The sequence below is a fragment of the Phocoena phocoena genome, chromosome 7 (assembly GCF_963924675.1).
Source record: "Phocoena phocoena chromosome 7, mPhoPho1.1, whole genome shotgun sequence".
NCBI lineage: Eukaryota > Metazoa > Chordata > Mammalia > Artiodactyla > Phocoenidae > Phocoena > Phocoena phocoena.
The window spans coordinates 33,730,046-33,746,639 of record NC_089225.1 but is presented as its reverse complement, the minus strand read 5'-3'; the positions used below and the strand labels follow the sequence as shown (position 1 = coordinate 33,746,639).

The window sequence follows — 16,594 nt, the reverse complement described above, 5'->3', positions numbered from 1 at the left end:
TGAGAGGCTTATTTGGAGGCTGGACAGTTCAATACACTACAGTGTAAACAATCATAATGATAAGCAAAGCTTCACTTCAGAAACTCAGATATAAAACTGATTATGGGATATAAAGGATCTCAAGGAATTGCATGATCATGCTTCAGTGTAGTAACACCTAATTACAGAGTAAAAAGACATCCAGTGAAAAGTCTGAATTTCATTAGAAGTTCTTACTTTGAACTGTAAGAAGTAACTTGAACTAACTCACAGGTGAAAAGTCCTATCATAACTAGAGAAGGCTCAATTGTAATTAGCAGCATCATTTGCATATAAAAGTAACTGTTAATAAAAATATTTTGTTCAATCAAATATCCACAGAATACTTACTTTATATTAGGCATGGAACGATTTGTTTTAAAATAGACCACTACCACCCCTCATTCTATATGTCTAGACAGACTGCATTTAAGCAAGCTTTCCATACCTGACTTAATAAAGCAATATGACATTAGAAAGAACCCAAAGAAAGCCAGGTTTCATACTGGAGGATTATAAAAGAGAAAATAAAACTTGAGAAAGATTCAAAGTTTTACTTTTTTCCTTTTGTGTATAGCTACTTGTATTTGAAAATTAATCATCACCTATAAAACATTACCTAAACGAAGTCCCATTAAGGTAGTGCATACTGAATATTAAAAAATACTATGTTAATAAATCATTCTTTTATCTTATCCAAAGGAAATCAATCTTTTTCCCCCTTCAGCAGTACTATGTGAGAAAAGGCAAAAATCTAAAGCATGGTATTAAGCAAATCTTTTTTTGTAACCAGACAACAATAATACCTTCCGAATGAAAAAAAACTAACATTACCAAGAGCAAATATTAAAAGTGCTCACTCTGTACAAAGTATTGCACATGTCCCCTATGCTCAAAAGGCTTAAAGTCTAATAAGAATGAGAGATATACAGATTCAAAAGATGAATAATAATAGCAGCTGAACCAAAAGTGCACCAGAACCTTTTAAGATTGTCTCCTTTTCACTAAGGGTTCCTCTTGGACTGTATGCTTCTCTCCTTTCTTACTCATTCATTTCCCGCTCTCTTTAGGCCCAAATAACTAGTGTTCCTAATTTTTCTTTACCCCAGTCCTGCCCTCTCTGCTCTACTTTGTAACCTTTTATTGTGAAATAATTTCAGATTACAAAAAAGTTACAAAAAAAGTATAAAGAATTCCCATATATCTTCATTCAGATTCTCCAAAGGTTAATATTTTACACTTGCTTTATGTATCTCTCTCTATGTATGTATCTATGTATGTATGTACATACACATTGTTATGGACCGAATGTTTGCATCTCCTGATAACTCATATGTTGAAATCCTAACTCTCCAATGTGATTTTTATTTGGAGGTAAGGCCTTTGGGAGTCCTGTAGAATGGATTAGTACCCTAAGAGACCCCAGAGAGATCTCTTGCCCCATCTGCCATGTGAGGACACAGCAAGAGGACTATCTATGAAACAGCAAGTGGTCCCTCAATAGTCACCAAATCTGATGGTACCTGGAACTTGGACTTCCCAACCTCCAGAACTGAGAAATAAATGTTTGCTGTTTAAGCCACCCAGTCTAATGTATTCTTGTTACAACAGCTCAAATGAACTAAGACACATATACATGTATATATATAAACACATACACACATATATAAACTAGTAGCAATGGTGTTTTAAATATTTTTCGAGAAAAGTTGAAGATATAATGCTCCTTTATCCCCTAAACACTTTAATATATATTTTCTAAAAACAATGATAATCTCTTATACAATCACAGTACCATTATCGAAATCAGAAAATTAACATTGATATAAAAACTATTACTTAACTTACTGACTTTATTCATATTTTGCCAATTGTCCCATTAATGTCCTTCACAGCAAGAAATAGTTATATACATGTTTTATACATTTATATAATGTTGCTATAAAGGACATTAATAGGACAATAATAACTTTATTATTAAAATTCATTAATAGTAATGAATTCTTTTTCCTGGTCTAGGACCCGATTCAGGATTAAAATTGCGTTTAGCTGTCATGTCTCTTTACTCTCCTATAATTTGGAATAGTTCCTCTGTCTTTCTATGGTGATCATAACCTTGATAGTTTCAAAGAGCAGAAGCCATTTATTTTTGTAGAATGTTCCTAAATTTGGGTTTCTTTGATGTTTTTCCACAATTAAATTCATGTTGCAAACTTTTGGTAGGACCATCACAGAAGAGATACTGTGTCTCTCACTCAGCATATCAGGAGTTAAATGATACCTATTTGTCCCATTACTGCCCCATTGATCACTTGATTAAGATGGTGTTTGCCAGATTTCTCTAGTCAAATTAGTATTTTTCCTTTTTTAATTAAAAAGTATGCTGTGGGACTTACATAAGCATCTTGTTTCTCATCAAATTTCCCCCATCAGTTTAGCTTCCATTAATTCTAACTTTTGCCAGAAACAATTGCTACTATGGTGGTTGCCAAATGGTGATTTTTGAACTCCATCATCCCACTGACATTTATAAGTTGGAAATCTATGGTAAGGAAAAGTGTTCTCTTTCATCTATCAGTCAATCAATCAATTAATCACCTACTTATCCATCTATCCATCCATCCATTTATATCAGTATAGACTCATGGGTTACTTTATGGGTTATAATCCATTACTCTCCTTATTTTGGCATACAAACTTGCGCACATCTGATCAGCAGGGTCACCCTTTAAGCTGGCTCCTGAGGCCTTCTAACATGGCTCCAACATTCTTCAATCACATTCTTATATTCTGGCAAAGCAGAATGTTCCAAGCTTATCTTTATGCTTTCCTAGCACCAGACCTAAAATCATTTTTCTAAGGAGTCCTGGTTCCCTTTAATGGAAAATAGTATTTAAAATCAAGATTTACATGCTAGTGTAATTGCTTCTATACCCTCTTGCAAACAGAGCTAGGAAATAAGCCTGTAATATATTTATGTACATACCCATGCATAGATCTATATCTATTTCTAGCTATATCAATATTAAAAACTGTAAGTTCATACTGACATCTTTTCTGTGCTTTTAAGATGGCCCTACTCCCTATATTCAAATCTACTCAATTCCCTTTACCTTCTTCACAACTGTCTCTGCTTGGAGCAAATTCCTGTCTTCTTGTTCCAGTTACATATTATAGTTCTGACCAACTGCCAAATCTATAGGGAAGTGGTTTTCAAACTGCTGTAATTTAGAGTTAACTATAGATCTTTTTAAACCAAGGCTAACTCACGAGTGATTGTTATGTGCAGCCAGACTGAGAACCACTACCCTGGAAGTTTCCTCTCCTAACTATCTTGCCACACAGAGGGAGGAGAGAAGGCACAAACGCTAACAGTTTTACCTATGGGGTTAAACATATGAACGTATATGCTGATTCAAGACTTCCCAGTCAGTGCACTCAGAGATGCTGGTACCTTAACACCATGTCATTTGAGAATGTCCTAAAGCACTTAAGCACTCCCAAACTAAACATTAGTTTAATGATTAAAATTAAATTATAGACTTCCAAGCAAATATTTCAGAAGTCCTTTACTCTAGCTTTTGCATCAGCTATATAAATGTTTTTACGTTTGTGGGAATAGAAAAGGAAGCAGAGGACCTCTGTTAGCTGGTATTCATTTTTGCATATCTCAATGCCTGACCACCTCCTGAACACCTAGGGTGTCCACTCTCGATTGCTTTCCTAACTTTCTCATTTTAAAACTCACAGACATTTCTAAGCAGCAAGAGTGTACATGAAGGGGAATAGTTTTTGGTCCCATAACTGAAAACAGAGAGGAATAAAAATACCATTGGAAAAGAAAATATACCACCTTGGAGAGGAAGATGAAAATAACAGGTAAGAGAAAGGGTAGGAATCAGAGTGTCAGGAAAATGCTGGCCTAGTTATTACACAATGGAGAAATGCCTAAACACAGGAACCTATTTCTAGCAATTCTCAAAACACACTGGTTAGAAAATAGTGATTTAACCTATTTAAGAATAAAACACATTTAAACATTTGTAATATTGTTTATATGTCAATAAATACTGATAATTTTAAGTACTTCATACCCATTCACTAAAAGAAGCCCAACAGTACTTTTCCTTCAAAAGACATTGCTCTAAGTCTATCTTTTGCAATACATCTGAATCAATTACATTTCTTTTAAAAAGTAACTGGAAGTTCAGATTTTTTCAATAATCCACATAAACCTCTCCTTCCTCATGTCCATATTTATAAAGCTTTACTGTATTTACAAACTCATCTCATTATAGTCTTTTCTAAACAATGCACTAAATCTTCAAGAAACAGCTAATATTTCCTTAGCTAAGAACCAAAACACCAAACTGAAAATTCAGTCTGGGTTGGGGAATGTCATACACAATTGGGAAATCCAAGAAAGAGTTATAAAAACTCCGGTTGTTAACCAGTAGGGAAGTTTCCCCTATAATGTACTATCCCTGGCAGCTGTTATGCTTCACAGCTGTTATATTAACAGCTGACAAGGACAAGCATTCAAGAGAATGAGAAAGCATTCTCATTCAGGAGAAACAGGAATCCACAGAAAATGCTTTGCCTCCAATTATAATTCCTCATGGTTTTTACATTTATATGTTCCTAATATTCTGCAATGTTAGAGAATGTGTTACCATGTCTGATGTTTACCGTTAATTATGAGAAATGGAAGGCAGTGACTACCAGTCTGAAATAATGCTTTCTTCTATACTGTAACATTTCACAGCCTGAGACCCCATTTCTCTTAAAATTCTGGCTCATCTTGCTTCTGAAAGCCAGATTAGGACAAGTTTGTCAATGCGAAATCTGACACAACTGACAACTCAGAAAAGGAGAAAAAGGTTCCATTGTGTTACTTGTGACTGTTAGCAGAACAGGCTTGAAAATGAACCTTTCCCAACTTCCCATGATCCCACAGTAGTTAGAGGGAGTAAAGTCCATTTTCACATGCATGATTTAGAATATGGTTTCAAAGGAACTCTTAAGCTTCCCAAACAGAGGATATGTATAGAATGTACAGTTTACTGAAGAATTCAAAACTTCAGAGTTTTCTTCCTAACACGAATTTCCTCACATCACTTCAACTGCAAGCCTAAAATGGTATAACCAATAGATTTATAAAGCCCATAGGTATTAAATAAACATTGCAAACAACTAGGGGATAGAAGCTACTGAATAGCAGGCTTTCTAATATAAAGTTCAACAATGTCATTAGCTTCTCTTTATATTCGAATTACTGAAAATTACTCAAGCTATCAGCAAAAAAAAAAAAAATATTGGTCTTAAATACTATCAAGGTACATTCAGTTAAATCTAATTTGCATATTACCTTTCTTCCTTTTTTTTTTAAAACATCTTTATTGGAGTATAATTGCTTTACAATGGTGTGTTAGTTTCTGCTTTATAACAAAGTGAATCAATTATACATATACATATGTTCCCATATCTCTTCCTTCTTGCGTCTCCCTCCCTCCCACCCTCCCTGTCCCACCCCTCTAGGTGGACACAAAGCACAGAGCTGATCTCCCTGTGCTATGCGGCTACTTCCCACTCGCTATCTATTTTACGTTTGGTAGTGTATATATGTCCATGCCACTCTCTCACTTTGTCACAGCTTACCCTTCCCCCTCCCCATATCCTCAAGTCCATGCTCTAGTAAGACGCAGACCTACTAGAGCATATTACCTTTCGAGTTTGCATTTTCTCTGTTCTCCTCCTAAAGGCAACATAAGGGTCATTGTTGGTAGAGCCATCTCTTTTCTCTTGTTTTATCTGAGGAATGAGGGATGGTCCCCTGCAGTTTTTACGTTTTCTCACCCAGTAGTCATATACAGCTTTAATAAGGTAATCATCTTCGTTTAGCAGCAGTTTTGCTTCTTGAAGTGTTACAAGCTAAATAAAAAATAAAAAATGTCATCAACTACAATGCTTAAAAAAAATTAAAATTAAACTATACCTACAGGAAAAAATGTGATCAGTCTAACAATTATGATCAGATATGATGGCAGAAAACACAATTCAAACGAAGACTTTATTAAGATTTACCAAAATTAGAAATTTGCCCTAAGACGTAGTGCGTTCCACCACTTAAAATATTTAAGAAGCCTGGATTAATGGTAAGACTACAACAGATTTATGACTCAGGAAAGTCTTGAACTGGAAGACATCCAGGGTCCTTCAAAATTCTGATATTCTGGGATTCCACACATTGGAGGATCTACTAGTTTTCAATAGTCTACTAGCTTCTTTCAGTGTTTTTGTTTTTCAACAGAAACTAGAATTTACAGGTGGTTTCTTTTTACCTCCCTCCAAAATAAACTATGAATATTTTCCAACGTATTGCAACTAAATAAACACGTGCCTCCTTTGAAATTGAAAAGGACAAACTTACCATGTTTCCAGAAGTCTCAACACTATGCAATCTTGAATTTCTTGTACCAGTTACATATATAAACAATTCCTCTAACAATCCTTGTTCTAAACACTCATTTTGTTAATGACATTGTCATGTCTGGGACAGTGGCATCTCAGGGATCTATTTCTCCTTTATCAGTGCAGCCAATATATGCTGACATTATCTCAAAGTAAAGTTTGTAGAAATTTGCTTGGTCACATCTGTTTCCTTGCTCCTTGTGAAGATCAGAGAGGCTAATCAGCTTTAGTAAGATGGATTAGGGGTTACACATATCCATTTATAGTGAAGCTTAGAAAAAGATTATGGAGTTTTAGAGCTGTGAACCCTTACTGAAGTGATGCTATCCCAATCTTTTTACTTTTATCATTCTAGGGATGAAGATTCATTTTCAAAACAAATTGAGATATCTCCTAAAAACTTGGAAATGAGGGGAAAATTTTTATCACTGAAATTTTAAGATCAACATACTAATCAATTTGCAGGTTGTAGGAATTCATTTGAAGAAAGCATGACTTAGCAAATAAATTTTTGCTATGATCTGACTTCTCATATTGGTATAACTTCATGGAATAAATGTAATAATCACTTGGACTTCCAGTCCTATGATGGTGCTTACTAAAGCTAATTAGTTGGTTTCTTATTATAATTTGGCTGCCAAGATGGTTTGACCACAGGAAGAGAATACAGACGGTATCAACTCAAGTATTCTAGTCCACATGACAATAAAATTATAAGTGCCCATTCTTTGGTTTATTCAAAGTCTCAGTGGAGTCAGCTTAACTGCATCTGAGATGCCGAGTAACTTGACCTTTAAAGTGGAAAGCCGGAGCCTGAAACATGAGATCAAACCAAAAGAACCAATATTTCCAAACATCAACTTTAAGTGAACACTCTCCCACTGTTAGCTGAAGTTCTCTGGAATGGTGATGTGTACCTCCAAAGTCTACAAGGATGGTGGCAGAATAAAAATAGAGCTTTCTGGATCTAACAAAATTCCACCAAATGCTTAGAGCATAGCATAACTGGTAGCTCTCATGTGCTCTGGGGACCAAAGGGAAACAATGCTGTGATATGCCATACGTGCTTCAGCTGTTTGGTCATTCTGCTTCTGATAAAATTTTATAACCTTCACTAATTAAATCAAGAACTTAATCTAACCTTTGAGTGGGGAGGAAGATAATCTCTTTCCTTCAACCAGCAGAGCAGTGGTGAGTTTCTTATATAATAACATTATCAAAATAACACTGCTTCCTATCTTCCTGCAGGAGGTGTCAGGAGATTAAAACACTGCCTCAGATTTTCTTCCCTGGTGCTTCTTGCCCCTGCTTTCAGAAATGTCCTTCTGCCTGGTGCTTAAGTACCCTCTTTATATCTGAGGTAATAAGAATTCAATACACAGTTTAAACATCCTGACATTACTTTCCTATGTTAGCTGTAAGTCAACAACTGCTGTTTTTATATTATCACATGGCCAATTTTTATTTTATTGGATAATTTTGGTTTTAGTCATTCTGTAAAACTTATCTTTAGCTATTCTAGGGCAACTAGTATCAGTGCCTCTTTGCTATCATGGTGACAGCATCAATTTGAGTGGACAAGAACTATTTACAGAGACAGTAGTCACAAATTATGTGACATGATTAAAAATCCACAAAAATCAGAATCCTACTACTTTTATACCTAAGGAAAAAGTTCTGCCATTTAGCATTTCATCTACTAGAAAGCAGTAGAAACCAGTATTCAAGTGGCAAAGGGGTCTGTGATAAATTTATTATTTCCAAGACAGCTCTGACTTACTTTATTTACTTATTTTGGGGGCTTAGAAATTCTTCTTTTTCTAGACTGCAACAAGCTCCATCATTTAGTTTGCTTATATACAAAACTCATGGTCTAGCAATTTCAATAAATGCACAAATTTAATACACAAATGAATAAATTACATGTAAAAATTAATGCTTTTACATACAAAATAGCCAATTAAGCAGTAAGTAGTTAATAACTACTATCAGCCCATCATTTGTGCTACAGGTTGTGGGGAAGATAACAAAAAAAACTTTAAGACAAATCCAATACTTAAAGAAACTTACAGTATGGGAATTAAGGTTAGACAAATACAAATTAAACAATAAGAGAACGTAAGAACTTTGCAACTGAGTATTAGTGCAGTAAGATAGAGGACACAGTCACAAAATACTCCATCTGAGAGTGCCTGTGTTGGCAGCTTACGGTACAAGAATAACTTCTGAGGATAGATACCAAAGGAAAAGAACAAGAGGTAGAGGAGCAAAGGAAGAGGAGATGAAGAAACAAGAAGAATCAGGAAAGATGGAGGTCAATAAATCCGATACTACAGGGATATTAAGTAGGACGCAGACTAAAAAGAGACTCCTGGATGATAATTAGGAGGCCATCAGTGACCTTAAACAGTGCAGTATCAGTAAACTAAAATGGACTAAAAGGTAAACAATATGGTTTATCTTTTGAAAATTTAACTGTGACTTAATAAAAAAGGAGAGATGTAGGGTAGTAGTTTATTGAAAATTTAGGGACTAAAGGAAAAGGATTTCAAAAACCCACAAGATCCTGAGTTCTGGGAGTCACTGGAGAGAGAATGAATACAGTATAGGATCATCTGGAGTTAAGAGAGTAAGTTAAGTTTTGAAAAGGTTAAACTTGAGAGGTCTGTGGACCATCTAGATGGAGATGCCAACAGTCAGCGCAAAAAGAGAAAAAAGAAAATCCTGCGGCTTGAGAAAGTGGTCAAGGCTAAAGGCATAGGTATTACTATAACCACAAAAATGCTCGATGAGGTGATATTACCCCTCAAAATAATCAGGAAAAGAATACCAAGAACAGAATTTCAAGAAACCCTGATGTTTGCAGGAGTTGAATGAAACGGAGTCAGTAAAAGAAAATTAGAAGGAATGGTCATAAAAAAATCATAAGAAAACCAAAAGGGAATGAATTGTATTCAAAAGAACAAAGGTGAGGACAATTTGAAGAAATAAGGAGATCTCAAATAAGACAAAGGATGGGAACTGAAAATAATCACAGACTTTGGCAACAAGAGTTTTCAATAATGACTTCATTGCAATAGTCTCCACAGAATAATGCCAGCAGAAGCTTCTGCCCCAGTCCATCTTTTATGTCTTTCTCTACCAACTTAATAAATATTGGTTTAACCACACACTTGATTCCTTGCCCTGGGATCTGGTACTATCCTAGCCCCCAAAAAGAGAAAATAAAGAACTCCATGAATCCCCCAGATCAGACACTTGGAATGAGGGGAGGCTTTTGCTATCTTTAATCCTTGGTTCTATTAATAAGACAATTTTCTTGTTCCTATAACAAAGCCTTCACCTTAATCTCCTCTGCAGAAAGCAGATGCTATCAAGCTCTGAGAACCTAGCCAGTTGTTTTAGAGTCTGGAAGCTTGCCACTGAGCAAAGAGAACTAAAATAGGATGGTGCTGATTGTAGTGCATAGTTAATTTACTGGTTACATGCTTTTTGTTTATCTTGTACCACTTAGATGATAAGCTTCACAAGGGCAGAACTTCTGTCACTTGTCTTGCTCACCTGAGCACTAAATAAATATTACTAACTGAATGAAAAAAAGCAAATTACAGAACACACAGAAGAAGGCTTCTGATGATATAATTTCAACCACCATGAGAATTTTGGAGCAATCATGGAAAACAGAAGAAATGCCAAAAGTCTGATCAAGCCTAGGTTTGCTAGGAAAATTTACACATAAAGAAGAAAAACTGAAATTATACCTGATGCCAGTGATCAAAATCCTAGGAAAACTGTGAGCACTAATTATAATGAGTATCAATTTGATAATTAAACAAATTTCCAATAAAAAAAGACAATCCCTCAAAAAACAAATTAAGTTGAATTTTACAAACTTCAGTATTAATGTACTTTTTTGGACAGTACACTAGATATTACTTTCCATCTAAATGGGGGACGGGTCCCATCCAAAACAATGAGATGACAAAAAAATATGCTACGGACGAAGGAGCAAGGTAAAAACCTACAAGACCAAATAAATGAAGAGGAAATAGGAAACCTACCTGAAAAAGAATTCAGAGTAATGATAGCAAAGATGATCCAAAATCTCGGAAATAGAATGGAGGCATGGATTCAGAAAATACAAGAAAGCTTTAACAAAGACCTAGAAGAACTATAAACAACAAACAAAAGGGGATGAACAACACAATAACTGAAATGAAAAATACACTAGAAGGAATCAATATTAGAATAACTGAGACAGAAGAGCAAATAAGTGAGCTGGAAGTATGGTAGAAATAACTGAGGAAGAGCAGAATAAAGAAAAAAGAATGAAAAGAGAATTGAGGACAGCTTCAGAGACCTCTGGGACAACATTAAATGCACCAACGTTCAAAGTATAGGGGTCTCAGAAGAAGAAGAGAAAGAGAAAGGGTCTGAGAAAATATCTGAAGAGATTATAGTAAAAAACTGCCCTAACATGGGAAAAGAAAGAGCCACCCATGTCCAGGAAGCACAGAGTGTCCCATACAGGATAAATCCTAGCAGAACACAGCGAGACACATATTAATCAAACTAACAAAAATTAAATTCAAAGAAAAAAAAATTAAAAGTGGCAAGGGAAAACAACAAATAACATACAAAGGAATCCCTCTAAGGTTATCAACTGATTTTTCAGCAGAAACTCTGCAGGCCACAAAGGAGTGGCAGGATATATTTAAAGTGATGAAAGGGAAAAATGTACAACCAAGATTACTCTACCCAGCAAGGATCTCATTCAGATTTGATGGAGAAATTAAAAGCTATACAGACAAGCAAAAGCTAAGAGAATTCAGCACCCCAAACCAGCTTTACAGCAAATGCTAAAGGAATTTCTCTAGGTGGGAAACACAAGAAAAAGACCCACAAAAGTAAACCCAAATCAATTAAGAAAATGGTAATAGGAACATACATATTGATAATCACCGTGAATGTAAATGGATTAAATGCTGCAACCAAAAGACACAGACTGGGTGAATGGATACAGAAACAAGACCTGCATACATGCTGTCTAGAAGAGACCCACTTCAGACGTAGGAACACATACAGACTGAAAGTGAGGGGATGGAAAAAGATGTTCCATGCAAATGGAAATCACAAGAAAGCTGAAGTAGCAATACTCATATCAGATAAAATAGACTTTAAAATAAAGAATGTTATAACAGACAAGGAAGGACACTACATAATGATCAATGGATCAATCCAAGAAGATATAACAATTATAAATATTTATGCACCCAACATAGGAGTACCTCAATACATAAGGCAACTGCTAACAGCTATAAAAGAGGAAATCGACAATAACACAATAATAGTGGGGGACTTTAACACCTCACTTAGACCAACGGACAGATCATCCAAACAGAAAATTAATAAGGAAACACAAGCTTTAAATGACATAATAGACTAGATAGATTTAAATGATATTTATAGGACATTCCATCCAAAAACAGCAGATTACACTTTCTTCTCAAGTGTGCATGGAACATTCTCCAGGACAGATAACATCCTGGGTCACAAATCAAGCCTCAGTAAATTTAAGAAAATTGAAATCGTATCAAGCATCTTTTCCAACCACAACGTTATGAGATTAGAAATCAATTACAGGAAAAAAACTGTAAAAAAACATAAACACATGGATGCTAAACAGTGCACCGCTAAATAACCAAGAGATCACTGAAGAAATCAAAGAAATGAAAATATTTCTAGAAACGAATGACAATGAAAACACGATGGCCCAAAACCTATGGGATGCAACAAAAGCAGTTCTAAGAGGGAAGTTTATAGCAATTCAATCTCACCTCAAGAAACAAGAAAGTATCAAATAAACAATCTAACCTTACACCTAAAGCAACTAGAAAAAGAAGAACAAAGAAAAACCAAAGTTAGTAGAAGGAAAGAAATCATAAAGATCAGAGCAGAAATAAATGAAATAGAAATGAAAACAATAGTAAAGATCAATAAAATTAAAATTTGATTTTGAGAAGATAAACAAAATTGATAAACCTTTAGCCAGACTCATCAAGAAAAAAAGGAAGAGGAACTCAAATCAATAAAACTAGAAATGAAAAAGGAGAAATTACAACAGACACCACAGAAATACAAAGCATGCTAAGAGACTACTACAAGCAACTCTATGCCAATAAAATGGACAACCTGGAAGAAATGGACAAATTCTTAGAAAGGTATAACCTTCCAAGAGTGAACCAGGAAGAAACAGAAAATATGAACAGACCAATCTTAAGTAAGGAAATTGAAACTGTAATTAAACATCTTCCAGCAAACAAAAATCCAGGACAAGATGGCTTCACAGGTGAATTCTATCAAACAGTTAGAGAAGAGTTAACACCTATTCTTCTCAAACTCTTCCAAAAAACTGCAAGGCCACCATCACCCTGATACCAAAACCAGACAAAGACATCACAAAAAAAGAAAATTACAGACCAATATATCTATCACTGATGAACACAGATGCAAAAACCCTCAACAAAGTACTAGCAAACAGAATCCAACAGCACATTAAAAAGAGCATACACCGTGATAAAGTGGGATTTATCCCAGAGATGCAAGGATTCAATATATGCAAATCAAACAATGCAATACACCATATTAACAAATTAAAGAATAAAAACCATATGATCATCTCAATAGATGCAGAAGAAGCTTTTGACAAAATTCAACACCCACTTATGATAAAAACTCTCTAGAAAGTGGACACAGAGGGAACCTACCTCAACATAATAAAGGCCATATACAACAAACCAACAGCAAACATCATTCTCAATGTTGAAAAACTGAAAGCATTTTCTCTAAGCTCAGGAACAAGACAAGGTGTCCACTCTCGCTACTATTATTCAATAGTTTAGGAAGCCCTAGCCACGGCAATCAGAGAAGAAAAAGAAATACAAATTATAAAATATGAAGTAAAACTGTCACTGTTTGCTGATGACATGATACTATACATAGAAAATCCTAAAGATGTCACCAGAAAACTACTAGAACTAATCGGTGAATTTGGGAAGGTTGCAGGCAGGATACAAAATTAAGGCACAGAAATCTCTGACATTCCTATACACTAACAATGAAAGACCAGAAAGAGAAATTAAGGAAACAATCCCATTTACCACTGCAACAAAAAGAATAAAATACCTAGGAATAAACCTATGTAAGGAGGCAAAAGACCTGTATGCAGAAAACTATAAGACACTGATGAAAGAAATCAAAGACAATGCAAACAGGTGGAGAAATATAACATGCTCCTGGATTGGAAGAATCAGTATTGTAAAAATGACTATCCTACCCAAAGCAATCTACAGGTTCAATGCAATCCCTATCAAATTACCAATGATATTTTTCACAGAACTAGAACAAAAAATTTTACAATTTGTATGGAAACACAAAAGACCCCGAATAGCTAAAGCAATCTTGTGAAAGAAAAACGGAGCTGGAGGAATCAGGCTCCCTGACTTCAGACTATACTACAAAGCTACAGTAATCAAGACAGTATGGTACTGGCACAAAAACAGAAATATAGATCAATGGAACAGGATAGAAAGTTGAGAGATAAACCCACACACCTATGGTCACCTAATCTATGACAAAGGAGGCAAGAATATACAATGGAGAAAAGACAGCCTCTTCAATAAATGGTGCTGGGAAAACAGGACAACTACATGAAAAAGAATGAAATTAGAACACTACCTAACACCATACACAAAAATAAACTCCAAATGGATTAAAGACCTAAATGTAAGACCAGACACTATAAAACTCTTAGAGGAAAACATAGGAAAAACACTCTTTCACATAAATCACAGCAAGATCTTTTATGACCACCTCCTAGAGTAATGAAAATAAAAACAAAAATAAGCAAATGGGACCTAATTAAACTTAAAAGTTTTTGCACAGCAATGGAAACCATAAATAAGATGAAAAGACAATCATGGAATGGGAGAAAGTATTTGCAAATGAAGCAATGGACAACGGATTAATCTCCAAAATATACAAACAGCTCATGCAGCTCAATATCAAAAAAACAAACCACCAAATCAAAAATGGGCGGAAGACCTAAATAGACATTTGCAGATGACATGACACTATACATAGAAAAGAAGAAGACATACACATGGCCAAGAGGCACATGAAAAGATGCTTAACATCACTAATTATTAGAGAAATGCAAATCAAAACTACAATGAGGTTATCACCTCACACGGGTCAGAATGGCCATAATCAAAAAATTTACAAACAATAAATGCTGGAGTGGGTGCAGAGAAAAGGAAACCCTCTTGCACTGCTGGTGGGAATGTAAATTGATACAGCCACTGTGGAAAACACTATGGAGGTTCCTTAAAAAACTAAAAATAGAACTACCATATGGACCCAGGAATCCCACTCCTGGGTATACCATGAGAAAACCATAATTCAAAGAGACTCATGTACCCCAGTGTTCATTGCAGCACTATTTACAATAGCCAGGACATGGCAACAACCTAAAGGTCCATTAACAGATGAATGGATAAAGAAGATGTGATACATATATATAATGGAATATTACTCAGCCATAAAAAGAAATGAAATTGGGTCATTTGTAGAGATGTGGATAAACCTAGAATCTGTCATACAAAGTTAACTAAGTCAGAAAGAGAAAAACAAGTATCGTCTATTAACGCATATATGTGGAATCTAGAAAAATGGTACAGATGAACCTATTTGCAGGGCAGGAATAGAAACGCAAACACAGAGAACGGACGAGTGGGCACAGTGGAGGAAGGGGAGGGTGGGATGAATTGGGAGATTAGGTTTGACATAAATACACTATCATGTGTAAAACAGATAGCTGGTGGGAACCTGTTGTATGGCACAAGTAGCTCAGCTCGGTGTATAACTGAATCACTTTGCTGTACAGCAGAAATTAACACAACATTGTAAATCAACCATACTTCAACAGAAAACTTATTTTAATTTAAAAAAATGGGGTCAGGGGAGACTGGTAGAAAGGCTAAAAATGCAAGAAAGTTACTTTACAATGGAAAAGTTTGGGAAATGTTCTGAAGAGTTGGTAATGCCTCGGGGGGGGAAAATAATGAATTTGTATAGGTAAACAAGTGAAAACTTTTAACAGTCTAGTGTAAAAAGCTTATTTATTTATAGTGGTAACTTCTTACTATATTAATAAAAATTAGCATATTAATATACCACAGAGGTACACCAACAATTATTTTTTAAAATAGTTTTAAAATGTAATTGTAATATCATCACATGCCCATTATAGTAAATTTTGGAAAATACAGAAAAATAGAATAAGAACATAAAAATCACCCATAATTCCAGCACCTAAATATAACCATTGTTGGCATTTTGTTGTACATTCTTGTTCTTCTATGCACATGTAGAAATGCTTTAAACAAACCTTCAATAATTCTGTGTCCTGTTTTTGAAATCTCACATTATATAATGATCAACTTCCTGTGCCACTAGATACTCTTCAAAATAACAATTTTTAATGGTTGTATGATATTCCATCCTACAGACAACTTATAAGTTATTCTTAACAACCCTGTTCAGAAATCTTTGACACCTTCACTAATTATTTTTCTTGGGAATGATTCCTAGAGGTAGGACCACGAAATCAAAAGGTATAAACATTTTAAGGTTCCTGACATATGCTGCCTGTTTCCCAGAAGGAACATACCATTTTAAATTCTCTATACCATACATAGAATGTCCCATTAAAGAAAATTCTTTTTTACTTTGTGAATAATTTTTCCTTCACTTAAAATTTTAAATAATATATAAATAAGTAAAACTAAAATACATTTTAAATAATAAGAGTACCTTAATATAAATCTGAGTAACTGAATTGGTATGAGGTGTCTACCTAAGACACCCAGCCAAGCAGTTAAGTTACTGAGGCACCAGAAAGACAGCTCCATGAAAAGGATCAAGAAGATATTATAAGAATGTAACTAGTATTAGTTTTATATCCAAATAAGAAAAAAGTCGGAATCGTACTCTTCATGCTCCTATTCAAAGAAAGTACGCTTAAGTATTCCTTAAGGAATATTGA

At 34.8% G+C, this 16,594-nt stretch overlaps 1 protein-coding gene across 1 annotated transcript in view; it reads right to left on the bottom strand.

Annotated features, from left to right (window-relative positions):
• Positions 1-16,594, bottom strand: part of EPC2 (enhancer of polycomb homolog 2) — a 105,181-nt gene that overhangs the window by 21,787 nt on the left and 66,800 nt on the right. Inside the window, exon 4 of the mRNA XM_065880426.1 lies at positions 5,743-5,949. Within this exon, the coding sequence (XP_065736498.1) occupies positions 5,743-5,949 (207 nt within the window). The remainder of the gene's footprint in view (positions 1-5,742; positions 5,950-16,594) is intronic.